The 20,779-nt window shown below is 43.5% G+C and overlaps 1 protein-coding gene across 1 annotated transcript in view; it reads left to right on the top strand.

The window, feature by feature from the left end:
• GLS2 (glutaminase 2) overlaps positions 1-20,779 on the top strand; it is a 579,026-nt gene that overhangs the window by 421,133 nt on the left and 137,114 nt on the right. Inside the window, exon 12 of the mRNA XM_069653689.1 lies at positions 2,829-3,005. Coding sequence (XP_069509790.1) covers positions 2,829-3,005 — 177 coding nt within the window. The remainder of the gene's footprint in view (positions 1-2,828; positions 3,006-20,779) is intronic.

The following is a 20,779-nucleotide window of genomic DNA, read 5'->3' on the forward strand; positions in this document are numbered from 1 at the left end:
CCTTGCGGGGTACCTCAAGGATCTTGTGTGTCCCCAATGCTCCACAACATATTCACCCAGCTGCTTTTCGACGCCTTGATGAACGTGGAATGTCCTATACAAACAATGCGGATGACACGCAAATTCTCATACACCTAACCGGAGACTACAATACAGACTCTTGCATCCTCAACGACATTTACCAGCTGATCCAATCCTGGATGGTCTAAAATGAACTTTGTCTAAATGATGACAAAACGGAGCTACTCCTGGTCGGCACCCAAACTCACCTCAAGCAACTTGACCCCAAATACAAACACTTCATAATTGATGGAAACACCATTACCGTCTCCAAAGAAGTTAAAATGCTGGCCGTGTATCTAGACTTCCCTATAACCTTCTCCAGGCAAGTTAATTCCATAATCTCATCAGCAGCCTACACTGCCAAACTCATCAACGCTTGCAGACCCTACTTATCAGCAGATAGTTGCCTAATCTTAGCTAGATCCCTTATTCTGTCAAAACTTGACTATTGTAATATCCTCCTGGTGGGCACAGCAACCAACAGTATCAAAAAACTACAGGTCACTCAAAACAACGCCTTACGGGCAGCACTGAACATACCAAGAAGAAAACATATCTCTGAAATCAGACGCAAAGTGCATTGGCTACCAGTTCAGGACCAGCTCAAATTAAAAACTTTGGCAACCGCCCACAAATGCCTCACCAACATTGCTCCTAAATATCTTACTAATATGCTTACTCCAACCCAAACCATCAAGCCCACACGCTCCACTTCAGCATTGCTTCTCATGGTTCCAAAATTCAAAAGAACCAAGGCGGGGGGATGCAGCTTCCCAATTGTGGCAGCCAAAGGCTGGAACGCCCTACATCTAGACATCAGAGCCGACCCTTCCCACACCTCATTTCGTAGAAATCTCAAGGCCTGGTTCTTCACTTCCAATCTGTAGCCCTCATTGCTGCAATGCAGTATATTCACTATACAATAGCGCTCTGTAAATACTTCTACTCTACTTCATAAGTACACTATTTATGTGAATAAGATTGAACATGTAAATATCACTGATTATTATACTCATGGATACTATGCGTCTGTAAATTATCCTACGTCTGTAAATATGTTCAATATAATATATGCCAAACTTATGTTTTCTATTGTTGACTGTACCGTATTACCTGTTTTCCAGCGCCCAGATACCCACGGGGTTTGGTGCACTCTATAAATGTTAAATAAAAATAAATAAATAAAGTCAATGTGCCTACCTTCCTGCGAGGACAGGAAACTCCATAAGATCTTGATCATCTGCAGCCCTGTTCCGATTAATGCTGCCTTTCCCCCACCCAGGATTACTAGAAGCACCTACAGCCCAGCAAGCCTCATTTGAAACAATGTTTCACGCAGCTACCCTGCAAGCCTGGCCCCTCTCGGTAGCTGCTCTCTCCAGGCTTCTACCTTGCACTCACTGTGGCTGTCACCACCAGCCCAGGTATATGCAATCTTGACGGCCTGGGGGGCAAATGCACTCTTACCCCCCAGCCCAGTCCGCCCCTGGTTTGACTAGCTACTAGGGCCCTCACAAGAACTCTGCTCTCTTGGGATTTCCTACACTGAACTCCCCTCAGGAACTATTCCCACACACTTTCTACACAGTGTACAATGACCCATGCTTCCTATGTTTTCGGCTCCTTCCTGTGTTCTTCTCCCACTCTCAAAAAGTTTCAGTTCTTGTGACATTGTTCACTGCCAAATGTACCGGCCCACTCCAGGATTCCTCAGGACATCTCCTCGCAGCTATCTTACATGGAGGGCCTCACTTCAGAAATGTTGCCCTGGCCACATCAAGTGGATGCTCCAGGTTGCCCACCGGGCCAACCACTAACTCGCCTGCCCCAACCTTCTCAACTTCTACGCTCAAACACACTGCACATATACCAACTATGGGTCAAATACCCTGGAGCACTCAGGAGGGTCCACAACCACATTTAGCTCACTGCACCCTTCATGCAGGAGAAATATCCATTTGCTTATCAGTCTGGTCCCACCCATAAGGGCAGTCCAGCACCGAAATTCTAGGCAATTCTCCTCTGAACAAGAGTACCATCAGCAACCCAGGACACGTGTTTCGGCCTTGTTGGGCAGAGGACACCTATAAACAGACCCACACGCAGAACTCAGGTTATGTCCAGTCTGCAACAGCAAAACTACCTACCATTTTTCTACTTTCAACACAGACGTGCAAGAGAGCCTGAAGACCATGCAAATGCACTGTATAAATCCCAAAGACATAGCATAGCGTAATAGAACATGTGCTGGCAGTTAATTGAACCCATTTTACAAAGATCTGTTGTTTCATTTTGTCTAGACGTCTTATAAGTATGCAGCCCAAGGATCCACAGGAGGGGAAACTCCAACCAGAGGATGTCTATCCTTACGTTCGTTCAGAATAGTGCAAGCAAAGTGCCCTAATTTCGCCAATATCAAGAAAGTTGAACTCTGTAAATCTTTTGATTATATAACTATACACAGACAGCATAGACCACAAACTCACCCAGTCCATCCATTTCACGTCTGCTCTTTGCACACATACCGATGGGTTACGCATTTATGTTAAGAACACCTCTCCTTCATTGAACCAGCTTTCCAGCTTAATGGAGTAATATGTGCTGCCCTGCAAATCAGTGGTGGGGGCGTTAGAGTTTGAATACCATGCACAGGACGACTCCGACTGGGGTCCCGAGGAAAGAAGCAGACAGAAAGTTTGTATGTTTTTTAAATGGTTTTTCTAGGTGTTCTCTACATTTTTCCTTTTATATCTTGTTTTTTCCAGCTGTGCTCCATCGAGGTGACTTGCGAGTCAGGCAGTGTCATGGCGGCTACACTGGCCAACGGCGGCATCTGTCCCATCACCGGGGAGCAAGTACTGAGTCCTGAAGCAGTGCGCAACACACTTAGCCTCATGCACTCCTGTGGCATGTACGACTTCTCGGGGCAGTTTGCTTTTCACGTAAGTCTCTGGGGAGACCATGACATAATAATGCATACAGGGCAATCCAGCTTGTGCTGTTCACTTTATAAAATCTCAAATCCAAAGGTGTGTTTCTGAGATTGTGTATCAGTGAAAAAATGTTTGTATAAGAAACTAGCCAAAAGTCCCGTACTCCGCATGGGTTCTGTATACAGACATGATAGCACATCAATTGTTGAAAATCAATGATCCTGTAGGTCTCTGTTCCGAGTCACTTATTGCTTGATGTGCTTTGCACTATGAAGTAAACTGACCTGAGAACGGGAGTGTGTGACTGGCTGACATACCCTGGAGCAGACATGGAGGGGAGGCGGGAGTTGGCGTGCTGCAGCATACTGGGACCTTCTGTGCACTCTCCCCACCTGTCGCCGCACCCTGGCATGGTGCAGTGCATTGTGGTGTGTTGCAAAGTTCTCAGAAATGGTGCGTCCTAGGGCCTTGAAAGGTAGTTGCCAAGACCTTTGAGTTTTGTTCCCCGTGTTGAGACGCATATAATTAGCTTAGTCTGGTCCTTCTACGACCACATTGATGTTTTGCCGATTTCAGACAACCGTCTCATGTGTGAAGGGCCTGAAATCTGGGGAAAGGTGTTAGGTGTCAGAATGTCATGTAGCCAGTAAAGTCTAGAGGATCCTAACAGGTAACTGCAAAATGTGGTGCAGATTGGCGGAACAGTGTGGAATTGTATAGGGAACAAATCAACATATGTTCTGCTATATATATATATATATATATATATATATATATATATATATATATATATATATATATACACACAGATAAGAGATAAGGTAACTATCTATAAAACATAAAGTCTACCAAAGTTGGGAATACCTTATACCATATAAGTATGGTACTCCTGATATTAACTACCTTATATTTGAAGTGAGTGTGTTCAAGTAATAGTGTGGTGTGAATTAAGGTTTAATTTGTAGTATGAGACTAGATTTATGTTTATAAATATTTAATTTACATTGAATGTTTATAGTAGCCTTAACTTTAGTTTTTCCATTTTTGTAGACAGTAACTCACTTTTTTTGTCCTTATTTTGATTCTTTTTTAGGTTTCAGCATAGGTACATATTAGAGTTTTGTGTGTAGGATATTGTGTATTATGAGGCGTGTGGACTGCGGTAGAGGGTGTGTTTTATGGCATGAGGTATTGAGTTTGTGGATTATGGCAATGGTATTGATGTAGTGGATTGTGGCAGAGGGCACAGATTGTGACAAAAGGCTTTGTAAGTGGCTTGGGGAATATGGATGGAGGCAAAGGCTGCCTATGTGTGGATGATATTCCATAGGGTGGCGTAGAATAATGGTGGGTGTATCTGGATGGTGGTGCATATGGTTAGGGACTTTCAGTAGGATGTTTTTTCAGCACCACAATGCCATATCAAGGTGTACATTTGCGGTTAATAAATACTGCTCCATACCATACCTGTGGGTGGGTATGTTTTGATATTGGTGCATATAGTGCTGAAGAACGATGTCATTGATGGTGGTAGAGGGTGTGTATGATGGGAAAGGGCATTGCGTGGAAGGAGGCATGTTGTTCCTCTGAAGGGATGGGGTTGTAGGGTGCACATGGTGGCATTTGGTGTGATGATGGTGGCATATCGTGCAGATGGTGGCAGAGGCCAATGGTGTGGACGATGGCCGGCAGTACAAATGGTGGCTAATAGTCTTAAGGTGAAGGAGGCATGTTGTGGCTTTGTATAGATTGTGGCATAGATGGCGCAATAGGGTGTGTAGATGGCGGCATAGGGTACCAATAGTGGCACAGGCAGGAATAATTCTATGGTGTTGCATATGTTACTATACCTTGATGAGTATGTGTGTCTGATGGTCACACAGTGATGTAGAAGGATGGTGTGCATGTCTGTGCAATGGGCCTATGGTGGCGTAGGCTGATGGTATGTATGGTTGGATGTCCTACAATAAGATCATTTGTGTTGATGAGTTATCAGATATATTTTCGTATGTTCATATTTCACATGAAACATTACCAGTACACAGTCATTACAAGAGTTCCGATGTTTTTCAATACCAATGTTACATATGTTTTTTCATATTTCACATTATGACTACACAGATAGTTCTAAAGTTGCTTTTATTTGTTTGTGCGGAGATAGAATGTCTTATTTTTAGGCGAGTTTTCAGATGTATTTTGATATGTTTATATTTCACATTACACTCTTAACAATAGACATACACTATCAGAGTTCTCTTCACGTTAAACGAAATAGAAAAGAATATTTTTAAAAACTTTTTACAACCTTCACCCAGTGCACGGATTTGTACCCAAGTTTGTCTCGCTTGATTGGATCAGTCAAAGTGAGTTGCTTGCCAAATTTGGTGACAATCCATCCAGAAGTATAGAGGCAAGTATTTTTACATTATCCGGTGTCAAGTTCAATGTAACATTAATCTATCTATCTATCTATCTATCTATCTATCTATCTATCTATCTATCTATCTATCTATCCATTAAGCCATCTTTCTTTGGGTCTCTATCTTTCCATCTCTCTTTGGTATCTATTTATCGATCGCTCCTTGGGTCCACCTATTTATTTAATGATCTTTGGGTATATCGATCTATCTTGAGTCTCTCTAACTGTACTACAACGGCAGTAAATTATGCAGAAACATAAAAAGCAGAGTTCGAAATTGAGGGGTGCTGAAAGCTATGTAGCTTCTGCTTTTAGCCCAGAAGGGTATCGTCATGTTGACACCAACAGACACCAGGAGCTGCCTTCCATAAGCCAACTGATGTTGAATAAACACACATTTATATGAATTTAACTCTGTGTGTTGGGGAAATGTATGAATTAACACAGGGACGTCATATAGGGGTCGCACTTGCGACCACTGAGGTCTCCCTTGCTAACCCTAACCATTTTTTTAACAAACTTCTTTTTTTTACAAATTGAAGCTCCTGGGCTGTGGCCAATGCCATGTGCCTCTTTGTTTCTAGAGCGACTGGCTTTCTTGTTCATGCTTCTTAAAAAAAAACAGGGGGTTCCACAAGTGTAACACTTTGAGCAGTGACCCTAAATAAGAAACAATAGGAATAACAAATAATGTGTCTTTCTGGAATTCTATACAATAATTGCTAGACTCATTAAAGGTTTATTTTTTAAGGCACACCTCAGGGGGTCAGTCACTGATTTAATCTGTTCTTAAACACCTCAAATTCACAATGGCGTCAAAATCCTCCAAAAAGCATTTAGAGTACAATAAGCATCCATTTCGGACTATAAATTTTGCTTTTCGCAAGTTGCAGTCATAGCATGTTTTTTTATACCGATACATATGGTGATCCATTCTTGTATCAAATGTATATCACGTTACAGTGATATTGTAACCATATTTTTCATAGTGTACTTAGAAACAATGCTATGTGATGCCACTTCCTGTTTTGTCAAGGGGTAAACGGTCGTGTGCCATTGCTACCCGTGATGCCACTTTGGGGTAGGGTCCAATGACATCACTTCCTGTGATGTCATCAGAGGTCAAGGGTCACTTCCGCTACCCCTGACATTTTGGTGAAATGACGTCCCTGAATTAACATTAGGGTACAACTATATAACATTTGAAGCACAAGGGAATCATAAATAACAGACAAATGATGTGTTTGCATCGTATGTGGAAATTATATTTGTGGAACGTTCTGTACTAGCTCCCCGTTTCCCAGTGTTAAGCTCCTGATCACTGGTTATTGCTGGATACCCAGGAGCTGCTTTTAACTCCTGCTTATCCAATGTTATTGTGATCCGTAAATAGGCATATACACATATTATTTGAAAAGCAATATGTTAACTTAATGTTATTATTTCAAATGTTTGTAGACTTTGTTTTGTTGGTGTAGCCTTAATTCCTTTCTTTAAGTCAAATAATTTTAAGGTTTTGTAATTATTTGTTAACTGTTTTTAAATACTATTTAATTTTGAAAATGATTGTGTGTTAGAATGTATTGAAATATGTGAATGGTTGCTGTAATTTTGTTTTTTATTTAGTTGTGTAAAATACCATGTTAAGGTTCTCCAAGTTATAATATGAATGCTTTTATGTACTTTTTCTGTGTATCGTTATGAACATCACCCGATTTTGAAGTATGTAAAAGTAGACTTACATGTTTATATATTTAGAACTTTTATTTTTATTGATGTTGGTAGTTCTAAATTTTTTTAAATTTAAAATTATACTGTGTGTTGTATTCATTTTTAAAATTTATGGATGTATTTTTCAAATAGGTATGGAGTGTATTGTTTTGTTTTACTGCTTATGAATGTTTAAACTTGTATATACATTGCATATTACATTTTATAAAGTTGATTTTACTTATGTATTATACGTAATTCTAGTAAAGATGTACATATGTTGGATTTACATTTTTATTTAAATGTAATTTAATTTTGGCCTTATTAGTAATTTACTATAATTAAATGTTTTATATCTAGTAAGCACAGCATGTACAAAACATACTTGAGTGTGTTCTATATTATTGATATATTTAATATAAGATAATGTATGTAACTTTTGTTAAGGAGGTGGTGAGGATCACACAATCAGTCAGGAAAAATACTCCATGATGGAGGACTCGGGTGTACGTCAAAACCCAGCTTCATTCAGACAACGAATCTAAGATGGGACAACATACAAGAAGTTCCACTTGTAGCTCTCGTATTCCAGAAGATTGCAAGCTAGTTTTGTTACACAATTATGTCAGAAATGACATCACATTACATTATCATTTTATGAAACCTATGGGGTTTGAGGTTGGTCAGTAAGTCGCGCAACATATAGAACATTTAAAGGTTAGTCACTTAATTGGTGGATACCTATCTAATTGCTCCAACTGGGCCCATCCTAACTACAGATGCTATTTCCAATACATTGCAATAGGGCTTATTGATTGGTGGGCGCTGTCCATCATGGATGGTGTGGTAAGGGAACCTTTTATTGGTTGGCATCTACCTTACGGACCTTTGATTCTTTTACAGGACGTCAAGATACGAGTGAGACAAGTGGTAGAAGAGACTTCTATAGTCTTTCATATTTCCAATTAAAGTATACCCCTAATCATCCCAAGACAATGAGCCCTCCTTTATTCTTTGAGCTTAGCCTTGTGTGCCACCTGGTGTCTGTGTGCCTAGTGAAGGAGTTTTGCACATGTTCTATCTACATTTGTCTCATAATTAATAGGCAGTATTTTCTACTTCTGGTCACGTGTTGAGATACCGTATTTTGCTTTCTTCGTAGCCACTCTTGGCGTGGGCAGTTACTTTCTAGAAAGGCTTTTGGCTTGCTGATATCATGCACATTGATTTAAGAGGTTAGTTGTTCTTTTATTAAAATTGATTAACTGGGCCGTCTACCATGCCTCGTCCTGGGAACTTATCTGGTGTCCGTGTTCCACTCATCCATGACTCCCTTCATAGTTCCTGTCCTTGGCTCTTGCTGCAAGCCACTGCTTGGGCCCTGCACTAATATGTGTTTCTGTGGATTCAGCCTTTTCAGTTTTCTGAGGCCTTGAAGCCTGTGCTCGTTCTGAGGCATGCCAAGGCGTCCATCTTTGGGAAGATGGCTGCCCAATTACACTCTTGCTTCCATGTTAGCAAGCAATATTCATGTGTCGTTCATGTTGCATTCACTTTATACATTGGTCATTTTAATTTTCTTCATGTCTTATGGATGCTATATTAGTATTTTTCATGTCTAAATGCACATATTACCTATTGTATGTGTTCTTCATGTGGAGTGAATGTTTGCTTCATGTCTAAGGCATGCACTTCTGCTATGTGTACTTTGTGTGTATATGTAGAGTCATCTAGTTACTCTTTATCTCTCTTTTTATATATCTACAACACCAAGAAAGTTATGGTGGGTTTAAAAAGGTTTGAAAAAAACCTTTTCACCTGAAATGTGAAAGTAGGAAAGTCCATTTGAGCCAAGTCACATAATTCCACAATGCCACCTAGTAGCCATCGCTGGAAGTTCACCTCCAGTTCTGAGCCACAACAGCAAGGCATTGTGGGTATGCAAATGAGCCCAAATGCAAACCTTTTTCTCCAGGAAATTGTCTTTGTCTAAGAGGGCAGTGCTACTTTATACATAGTTTAATCAACCCAAGACAGACATTTGCAAGGCTGCCAGGGCAACTACAGACCTGCAATGATGATCCCTACAAAGGTTGAAACTAGGTATGCTATTAGCCTGGCGCTAATTGTGCCAGCGCTAATAGCTCCGAGAAGGAACCATTGGGTCCAATAGACCCAATGGGAATGGAGAATTACAGCCACAACCGCAACTCGGGATCCGGCGCAAATTGCGCCGGACCGAGTTGCTGTAATGCTAATAGCATTGGCCGGTAACCGGCACATTTACCGCCGGGATAACACCCAACTCACCATGTGGCCCATTGTCATCAGCAGGGAGGTTTTATTCAGTCTTAGATAAGGAATGATTTGCCATAAAACTTGCTTTCCAAGAATGGAGGTATCTCCTTCTAGGTTCTGCCCAACCAGTGGAAATAAGAAATGACCTCCAAAATGTACAGTTACTGTAAAACTACGACTGTCAACACAGTAGACAAGCTTGGTGGGCTCATTTATTTTCAAACTACCATTTTCAGATTACTTATATACCAGGTACAAAGCATCTCAACGCCGATACTGTCACAGAACAGTTTTTTCCCAAAACAAAGAACCTCCTGTAAATGGCAAAATGTTTCCTCATGCTACATTTGTATATACAATAAAAACTTAGAACAGCTTAAAAAAGACAAAGAAGAAAACCCTGCTACAGCCTCTCTGCGCAGACTAATGGAACTTAAGGATGGATTGTACTTGTTCAAGAAGAACATTTACATACCAACAGAGGAGTTATGCAAAACATTTTTACAACTGTCCCAAGATTCCGTAGTAGATGGACACTCCGGAATTCGCAACACTGTTGAATTGCTCAGAGGTATTGTTGGTGGCCTAGTCTGAACAGGGATGTTAAGAAGTATGTAAATGAGTGTGCCATCTGTGCCCAGAACAAGAATCCTCGCAGAGCGCCTGTAGGAAAGTTTGCTCAAGCGTCACTTCCCAACAAACCTTACATTTCTTCTGCCCTCAGGTTACCACCCAGAGACCAACGGACAGACAGAGAGATTAAACCAGACTCTAGAAACATATCTTCGCTGCTACACCAATATAGCACAGGACAACTGATCCTCTCTCTTGGATCAACACATTCTATGCAGACAAGAAAAGGTCCAACACTCCTGCTTCTAGAATAGAGACCTCATATGGTTATCAGCAAAAAGAAATCGGCCTCAGAGACAAACGCCCAGGAATTCGGCACCAAGATATTTGGGCCCATTTCCGGTGTTGAAGGTGATAAATCCCAAGGGCATTGAAATCAAATTACCCCAGTCGTAGCATGGCATACACCCTGTATACCACACCTCTTTGTTGAAACCTTTTGTAGGCACCACCCACAAGGGCATTTCGACCTCCGACTACAAGCACAGATATACAGAAATATGAGCTGGCTCGTATTTGTGATTCTCGATTCTACCAAGGTGTACTCCAATACCCGATTCATTGGAAGGGTTATACTACTGCAGAGCAATCTTGGGAACCATATTCCAATGTGAACGCCCCCATTCTTCAAAGACGTTTCCATACATGGGACGTTGGCCCATCCCAAGATGGTGCTCACGTCCCGTACTTTGCATCGCTATGACATCACAGCATCAAGATGGCACTGTGCAGACTGGAACCTCTACAAGAACAACGAACACACAGTAAGTGGTGCATCGCAATCCTGCTCAATTCCCCAATTGCTACGGCACTCATTTCCTCAATCCTTTCCTGGCCTTAGCTTGCTTTTCTACCCCGACTTTGTATCCTCTCCTGTTTCCTCCTATCCTGCTTCCCTATTTCGGGCTTGTAGTTGTTACTAACTTAATTGGCAGAGCTATATTGCTGCTATCCTTCATGGTTCCATATCTTTACAGGATTACCTTACCGGATTCCTGATCCACTGCCTTTCTGAAGTTCCACTCCACCCTCCAGTTGCCAGATTTCTTCCTTCCTGGAGATTTTTTCTCTGCAAGGGATTTTTCCTCCATATGTCAGACTGCCAACCCTTTGGGTAGCCCACCGGCCGTGCTGTATAAATATATCAGGCACAGTGTGGTTACCAGGCAAGACAGGCCTTACCTATTGGACCCCGAAGACACACAAGTTTACCAAGGTATGGCCTGTCGCCGACAGGTATGATGAACACCCCTCTTTCACCATAAATCCTGCTCTCCTTGTGGGGCGCCTCCCTGCAACTCCACAATCTGTGTTACAGGCTGTGTGTTGAAACCTTCTGTTATTACCCAGTTATGTGTGTATGTATATTTCTTTGGGGCAGTTGTGATGTCTAATATCTCAAGAAAATATGCAGCCCTTTTGGCTTCTGCATCTGCAGCTTTATTGCTGCAAGAAATCATGTCTGTGCCTCTTGTATGCACTGCACACTTGACCACTGGTATCGCTGATGGACGTTCAAGAGCTTCCAAATTTAACAGTGGTGCATGCAGTACTGGTGTTCCATCTGCATGCTCGAAGCCCTGCCTTTTCCAATGTGACAACCCTGAATGTATTGTTGTCGTCACGTAGGCAGAGTCAGAGTACGCTGTCATCGCCTCATCTTCATGCACCTCATGCACTAAAATCATGATTACTAAGTCTGCAAAATGTGCTGGCAAGTTTGTGCTTTTCAAAGCCTCGAACTTCCCATGGTCTATTACCTTCACCACTGCTGTCCAACTATGTCGCAATCCACTGCTCTGGTCAATCGTTGATGACCCATTAATGAAAACAATCACGCCTCCTCCTAGGGTGTTTTCTTTGATGTGGGGTACATCATCATTAAAATAAATATAAGTATCACAATCATGTACATAATCCCCCTTTTCCACTTGTTCCGCTATGAACCTTGCTGGGTTCACTGTGCAACACCTAATAATTTTGATTGATGGGTTCGAGATTATGACCTCATAACCCAATGCTCTCTGGGTTGTAAATGTGCTTTTAGACTTCTCAAGTATAGCAAAAAAAAGCATGTCCCACCTATAATGTTAATGAACGGCCCATTGTAATAGCCGCAGCAAAGGCTGCTGCAGTCAATGCTTGTTTGCATGGGTAATGGGTCTACAATCGCACTGCAATACGCCTGTGGTTTGTGTCCCAATGATTTTCTCTGCGTGAGGACAGCCGTCATCACAACTTAATTTGAATGGGGGAACAAGGAAAACCCTTCATTGTAATCTGGGACCCAGAGCACGGAAGTTTTGCTGATTTGCACTTTTCAATTCATCAAATGTGTTTATCATCTCATTTGTCCATGCCACGTCTCTCCTCTCTTTCTGATCTTCTTTGAGTTCATCTAAAAGATGCATACGTATTATAGTCAAAGACTCACGTCTTGCAAAAATTGAAGAGTCCCAAAAACGGCTGCATCTCCATTATAGTATTCTGTCTAGCTGTCCTGCTGGTTGCCTCTGCTCTTTCAGGTGCTCTTTCAGGTGTCACCGTCCTCACCTTCCTCACTTCTTTTGATATTATCTGGCCTATGTACAACACCTCTTCCTGGCAATATTGCAATTTTTCCTTACCCGCTTTGTATGCTTTCTCAGCCATAGCTGTCAATATTTACACAGAATCTTTCCTGCACTCTTCCTGTGTTGCACTGCAAACTAATAAGTCATCCACATACTGTATAACCATGCTGTCAGTTTGGAGCACTGAATTGAAAACACTGGGGAACTCACACTACCACAGTGGTAAACAGGAATTTTGTAATCGCATTCCGCGGTAAGTAAACCCTGTCAAATATTGCAAATCTTCATGCAAGGGAATGGAGAAAAAGGCGTTTTTCAAATCCATCACTGTGAAATATTGGGCTGAGGATGGTATGTTACATATTATCGCTGCTGGATTCAACACTAGTGGAAACTCGGCCTCAACAATATTATTCAGAGGGCGTAAATCTTGTATTAGACACCCCATTGTGCTTTCTTTACGGGTTACACTGCCGTATTGCATGGTGATTCTGAAGGCACAAATGTGTGTTGCCGCATCAAGGCAGCAATGGTTTCATAAATGCCCTTGTCAGCTTCCTTGGATATGGGATACTGTTTTATTTGTGGTAAAATGGCATTTTTCTTCAGTTTTATTTGTACTGCTCCTTCTCCTTTTAATAGGCCATCGTCACATGGATCGTTGGTCCACAATGAACTCGGCACCTTTGCCAAATATTCCTGCATAAATCATAGTACTTTCCTTACCAACAATATTAATTACGGTACCTCTCTATACTCAATTTGCAAATGTTATGTGAGGCAAATATCAAAAATCACTTCACCATCTGAGTCGTCATCTTCAAGTAAGCTTTCATAAGTTAAGTGAGTTAGTCTGTGTGTTGAGTCAAGCACTCACTACTACAGTGTACCAGGTCACTCTTGTACCATCAACTCTGCAAAATTACTCTGTCTTGTCTCACTATTGCTGCTTATAACTCAGTTGTGGTTATCTGCCCTTCCTTCACATGCGTGGGTATCTCTGGTCTAAACAAAAATTATGCAGGTCATCTCAACAATGTATCTTGTATTCGTGGAAGCCATGTCAATAATATCTGTACTTCGTAAAGGGATACCTCTGGGTTTAGTGGCACCCCTCTCTGTGCTTTCTGACAATAGAATGTTCTAATTACTTCACGAGCATTCAAATAATAGGTGCCTGGTGTAGAACAAATTATTCCCTATTCAGTGAAAGAAATAGTTATGGTTAATTTACTTATCAAGTCCCTCCCTAATATGTTTATTGGTGTCTTTCAAGAGTATGACAATGGCATAGCCATCCCTTGTTCTCTTATGGTTATGGGCAATTTGTCTATAAAAGGAACCATTGTCATAGCCCCAGATAATCCTTGTGCGTCTAATGATATCCCCAACATTGGAAACTTCCCCTGTCTAACACAGGATCTTGTTGCCTCCGTAAAAAGTCTTGTCACCTATAGTCACCCCGACCCTCGGTTCCTTGTGAGGGTCTAGGATAATCAATAGAATTGGACACAGCAAGTCTCCCTGTGGGCTGTCCTATTGTGGATACATGTTAAGTCCAGTCCCCGTAAAAGGATTTCCTCCCAATACTGTAAACCCTCCTGCTCCAGGTGCTGCCAGTGCCTGTGGCAATATGTTTGCATCCCATTGTACTACTGCACTCTGGGGTATTTGTGGTTTCACTTGTGTTTGCGGTATGTGAGATAGTACCACCTGTTGTGGCTGTTGAGTTTGCTATTGTGGCGCTTGCTGTGTTTGCAGCATTTGCAGCACTTTTGCTTTTTGATACTGCATATATTGTTGGGCTTTATAATCTGGTGGTGCAGCGCTATACTGTTTTGGATAGGTTGATCCCCCTCTTGGGCCAAATTGTTGCCAGTTTTGTTGCATGCATCCCCTACTTCTACAAACCTGTGAAATGTGTCCCAGTTTCCCACATGTCCACCACTGCGTTGGAGGTCCCCTCAATCGTGGTTGCCCCCCATTGAACGCTCCTGCCTGCGGTGCTTGAAATCCAAACCCTCTACCTCTGGGTGCAAACCTTGTTCACCTGCAAAGTTTCCATTAAACCCTGCCCGATTTCCCCATTATTTGTTAATACAGCTCCTTCTATTGTCAATTTCGACAGCTTCTTTTGGACCAATTTTGCTTCTTCTATCTCTGTTACGCTTACCTGGCTCCCACAGAGGCGTCCATCTGAACTGGACAGCTGCGGTCTCCACCAGTGTGATGCGTAGGGCCGAGATGACGGACTGGACTGGCCCACCTAGCTTCGTTTGCTTGGCCCGTAGGAATATTCTTCTGTAAATGGAGAAAGGGAATTAACCACCCGTGGGGTTGAGCGCAAATCCCCCCACCCCCGCTGTTCTCCCCACAGATCACCTTCGATGTCCCCTCTTATAGTCTCACCTGATGGTTTGAAAAGATGAGCTCTCCATCCTGCACTGAGCGCAGGGGCACGTTGATAACCAGTTGCTTCACTGGCTCGAAGGAATTGGTGAGTTCCAGAACAATATTGACTCCGAAAAGTAAGTAGTTCGTAAGAGTTCACATGTCTGACTTTCACTCTTGTCCGATTCCTTGTAGTTTGCAGCTTGACCCCAGCGAAGAGTTCCTCATGGTAGCTGACGAAGTTCAGGTAAGGATTTGGCTTATCCTACACAGTTCAATAAAATAAGGCCAGAATGTAACCTGTGGCTTGCTCCCTTATTCTGGTGTGGAGAGAAAATATGAAGTTCGGGGAATAATGCCTCCGGCGGTAAAATTAGGTAAGTCTATTGTGGTGAGAAGAGTTCCCCTTGTTTGTCCCTTCGTCTCACCTTGTTGTCCGTTTGTTCCCCTTAGGGGCCGGGGTACGGCAAGGATGCAATGGAGACTGCGCCGACCCATGAAGAGGTACAGTACCCGCGGCGGTAATCAGGTAAGTCTATGGCGGTAGTTACTATTGCCTCTGTTTATTCCCTTGGCTCACCTTTGCTGTTCTTGTGTTCCCCTTAGGTGCCAGAGTGCGGCGGGAACGTGCAGAAGTATGCGGTGGATCGTGAGGATGCTGCGAAGGCCAGTGACTTCAGCGTGGTGCTGCAGCAGGCGAGGCGGCGCGCGTAAAATGCTTCTTTCTTCCAGCTCGAAGGCGCGGTGGATCCGGAATTCAGGTAAGGATCGAAGGTTTTGCTCTTATTCTAACCTCTTCTCCTTCTGTTCCTCCCTTTTTCTAGGAGCTGCAGACTCGAGGCGGGCGTGGCAGAAGACTGGATGCAGGCTTGCAGACACGGTGAGCGTTACGCTACTGGATGCAGAATAACGCGAAGCGTGTGCTGCTCTTCAGGCGTGGTTTAAATAGCCTCCAAAGTAGTCCCAGGTAAGTATTCCTCCCAAGCCCCACCCGAGTAAAAAATAGTCCCTACGTAAAATAGTCCCTTCCAAGCCTCATTTGGCTTGGAGCTCTGCAGCATGGTCTGCATCAGGTAAGCTTGCAGCATGGTCTGCATCAGGTAAGTTCTGCTCTATGAGCCTGGCGCCTATGGCGCCAGGACTGACTCTCCATATGGCCTGGCGCCATGACCACACCCAAACAGCCCCTAGCAGGGGTTTTTGGGCTTGCTCAAAATAACTTGATGCCTGCTTCAGGGGTTGCTGGACCTGGTCTGGTTCCCCGGGGGCAGGCATCATGACAATCTCTTTCCTCAACCTTCTTTCTGTCCTTCTCTTATTTTTGCATATAATGATGGACAATAGTCAATTGGATCTCAGGCCATGGTTTTGCCTCAACCCCCATACGTATCTTTAATTGTCTCTGTACCTCTTCAGGGAGACCATGGTTATGTTTTTGTCCAATGTTTCCCTGGTCTCTAAGCGCCATTTCTCTTGAAAGTCTTGTATATAGGCAGCTTGGTCTTCCTCAGACCCCATTTTCCTTGTCATTATTGCACTCATATCTGATGTGTCAGGGAATTGTATCCTATGTGCCATCCACACATCTACTTGACAGTTGTTAAAAGGTGCACCGTCATGTTGAATTGTTTGTGCTGTCACCCAGGATACCTGCTAATTTCCAAATGTCGTCTGATTGTTGACCCAATAGAGCAGCAAACATGCTTTCCATGTCTCCCACAGCAAATACATGCCAGCCGTCTCTCTTTCTAGCTCATAAATCCACTTCCCTGCACCCGCTAAAAACAATGGTAACTTGTACATTAATTTATTTTTGTCTGTTTGTGGCGAAAGTATGCACTGTGCTTGTCCTCTGTGTGAGAAACCTGAAGCTGTCTCTCTGGCTAATCCCCGGGGATTTGTCATCCTTGTGGCCAGAACACGGACATTGCTATTGGATCCAGTTCCTGTGGGTGGACCAGTGATGGAGGATGACCTTGATGGGGGTCCTTGGGTAGTGGGTGTGGGACACCTTTCCCTTTCCCACAGGGATAAAAGGCGGAACACAAGAGCACAGGACGAGCAAGGCAGACCACACGACATGAGAGCTAACTCAGCCCGGCAGTTCAAGAGGAGGCGAAAGACGGTGCATACCGAGAGGGTGAGAAGGAGAGAAGCGACCTTGCCCTTTCTGATCAAGACCCGTGAAACCTACACAGACGGAGACATAAGACCACGAGCAGTGGCCAGCGTGTGTTGCAGCATGTGTCAGTGGTACACAAGAGCCTCCTCTGCTGATTACCAAGCCGGGGAGAGATGTTTGTCTCAGATGTACCAACCTTGACTCTAAAGAGAAGAAAGCCAAGTGGTTCATCACAGCCGGTGAGTCGAGGAAAGAACCGATAAGAAACCAAACTGTTTTGAACGGAAAGTAGCAAATGGCTAATGTGAACTGTGAAAGGTTTAAAGAGCGAGTGATGAAGAAATGGGAAAGCCAGCAACAGAGGAGCCCGGCACCAAGTGGGTGCTCACACAGGAAACTCTGGGCGATTACCCGATGATAGAGTATACCGTAAGCATAAGGCCTTACAAAGAGGCGAAAAGAGGTCAAAGTGGTCATACAGGGTCTTGTAAAATCCTCTGTACCATCGAAAGTCTTTGACCTACAGATGATTATGAAGGAAAGGGAGATGAATCCCGCTTGTTGAAACTAGCGCATGAACCGTGTGTCATAAAGGTTGGTCCAAACCCAAAAGAGAGAGATCGAGGGGTGGAAAGTCAACACCGCAAAGCAAATTTTGAGAAAGCCTGATGAATTGTTTAAAAAGACATTGTGATTCATGAATGCAAGAAATGCCATAGTGAACCCGAAGGAGGGAGGCTAATGCTTGAAAGGGGTCCGTGCCCGAAAGAGGGAGATCCAGGGGTGGAAAGTCATCACCCAACATTCATTTGGAAAGGAACCTTTTGTTTGTTTTGTTGAATACATCAGACCCTCGAAGGCAAGAGACTGTTTTTGAAAAGAGACTTAATCATTGAAGAACTTAATAGCTGGTACAAAATTGTCGACTTGTGCTGGGAAAGCTCAAGTGTGTGCTGTGCTCAGGAGATCCACCTTGTCCTGTGCTCAAAACATGGCCAAGGAAGACCACTGGCAATCACATCCTGACTTATTATTTATGAACACTCTATTGAAAACCCTATCCCACACTCTTTCTGTAATTGTATGGATTTGGAATTTTTTTTTACATTTTTTTTAGCATATGCCTTTACTGTGCCCAGACGCCACACGGACTGCTTTATTTTTCATTTGCTGGTCGAAGCATGCTCCCATCCTAGATTTAGGTCAGGCGTTTTCCACCCTGCATTTACAGTTCAATAAACACCCTTGAACTGTGATCACTTGTGTCTGCCTTTACTGTTGCCACCATGAGTTCCTTACATCTGCCTGTAATAAAGGAAATTGTGTCAGCCCAGTTTTACATAACGGTGCAGTTGTACCCTTTGTCTTCTTTGGCATCTCTGTTATGGTAACTGTATTTATTTATTTTTGCATTTATAAAGTGCTCTAATGCTGGGGGCATCAAGGTGCTGGTCACTGGATTAGAACAACAGGTGCAGGTTACAGGATGAAAACATAAGGTTCATAGTCACTGGTGAGTATATCGAGCCAGGTTCGGGAACTGGGAGAATAACAGTGTCTTAAGATCATTTTCGAAAGGCCCAGTAGGATTGTTCTTATCTTAGTGCAAGGGGTAGTGATTTCCTGTTCTTGGAGACTATGACAGGAAAGCTCAGCCCTCCGGATCTCTTTAGTCTGATTCTTGGAGTGATAAGCCGGTGAGCATGGGACGGTCTTGAAGATTTACCTTTTTTGATTTTATGACAGAGGTAGGTAGGGGCTGAGTTTGAGAGGCATTTGTGGGTGATGGCTAATGTTTTAAAGATACTATGCTTGCGTATAGGTAGCCATTGAACATTTCCTCTGACAGCCGATATGTGCTCACGCCTCAGGATGTTTAGAGTGGCCCAAAGTGAATGACCTGGAGTTTGTTAATGTTTCATGTGGAGGTGCCAGCAAATAAAGCATTACAATAATCCAGTCTGGCGCTAATAAGCATACAGGCAATGGTGAGGAAGCTGTCAGTAGACATGAAAGGTCTACTGGTGTTGATTACCTTAGTGGTGTGTACAGCAGAGGATGCAATAGAGTTGACCTGCCAAATTAGAGACAGGATGGCATCTAAGTGAAGACCCAATGTCTTAACGATACTAGATACTGGGATAGTGTTGCCATCAAGGGTGAAGGTATTTTAGGCTTGGTCGAGCATGCTGAGTAAGGCTTGAGAGCTGGCCAAGAGAAATTCAATCTTTTCATCATTGAGGCAGAGGAGATAGGCAGTCATACAGGCCTGTATCGTTTGGTTGACCAAATTCAGAGTGTTGTGGTCAGTAGCATAGTTTCGGGTTAGATGGAGGAGGTCATCAGTATAGTTGGTCTAGGAGATGCCCAGGTCAACTAGGAGGTCGAATAGAGGTTTAGTGAATATTATAAAGGGTGGGGGGGTACGCATAAGCCTTGCGGCATGCCACAGGTGACAAGGGAAGGGGGGGGGGCTAAGGCATTGTCCACGAAAATCTCTCATGATTCTGTCGGCCAGAAAGGAGGAGATCCAGGAGAAAGCTTCAGTAGAGAAATGAGCTGCCAAGGCAAGGTGATGACACAGAATTTGGTGGAGCAAGAGGTCAATGGCTGTTGACTAGTCAAGCAGAAGAAGAGGAGGTTAAATTGCCAGCATCTTTATGATATGATATAAGTCATTTATAACGTGCCTGTATACAAGTATTTCTAGGTGCAACAAGATAAGGCAGGGGAGGAAAATGGGGAACAAAGAAAATGATCTTACTAGGCGTTTTTTCTTACTGCGTCATCATTCAGATCATGCAAGGGGAAGGGAGAGGAGAAGTGTCAGGGGGAGAGCAGGGTGGAGTGCAATAAGCAAAACTCAGAAGTGCCACCAGGGTTACCGGCTCTAAGTAACAGCAAGGAAGCAGGGGACTAAAGGGTTGCAGATACAGTCCCTAGTGCGTGGTAGGCCAAGAGGCAGTGCATAAGGCTACTGGTCATGAAGGAGCCTGGTCCCCACAAGGTTCAGAGGGAGGCCAGGTAGCCAGTTAGTGCAGCAGACAAGAACATCATCAGGGGATAGAGAGAGAATGCAGAAGAGAAAAAGGTCTTGAGTTGCTTCCAGAACCTGAGGTAGTCCTGCTAAAGTTTGAGAGAGGCAGGGCGGCTGTTCCAGAGGGAGGCAACAGCCAAGGAGAGAGAACTACCCCCCCACTCTCTGCCTGGAAAAACATCTGACTGTCAGAGTTGGAGGTGGATGAGCGGAGGGCTCAAGAAGTATTGTGCTTAGGAAGAGAGAGTTGGATGTAGTGTGGTCCCCGGCCCCAGAAAGCCTTGTGGACAAATCAGAGGGTCATGAACTTGATCCTTGCAGCCACCGGGAGCCAGTGGAGCGATACGATCCCTGGACTCGAGGCTCAGGACAAGTCTCGCAGTACTGTTCTGGATTAGTTGCAGAGGACGAAGAGTAGAAGCAGGAAGATTTAGAAAGAGTCTGTTGCAGTAGTCCAGCCTAGGCAGTACCAGGGCTCTGTAGACAGTGAGCTACTGGGGGAAAGTGAGAAAAGGACGAATACCTCTGAGGAGGTGCAGCGGTAGTGGGACTTCTTAGAGAGGTCCATAATGTGAGGAGAGAAGGAGAGCATGGAGTCAA

This window comes from Ambystoma mexicanum, chromosome 3q (genome assembly GCF_040938575.1).
Source record: "Ambystoma mexicanum isolate Mex_15411 chromosome 3q, UKY_AmexF1_1, whole genome shotgun sequence".
Taxonomy (NCBI): Eukaryota; Metazoa; Chordata; class Amphibia; order Caudata; family Ambystomatidae; genus Ambystoma; species Ambystoma mexicanum.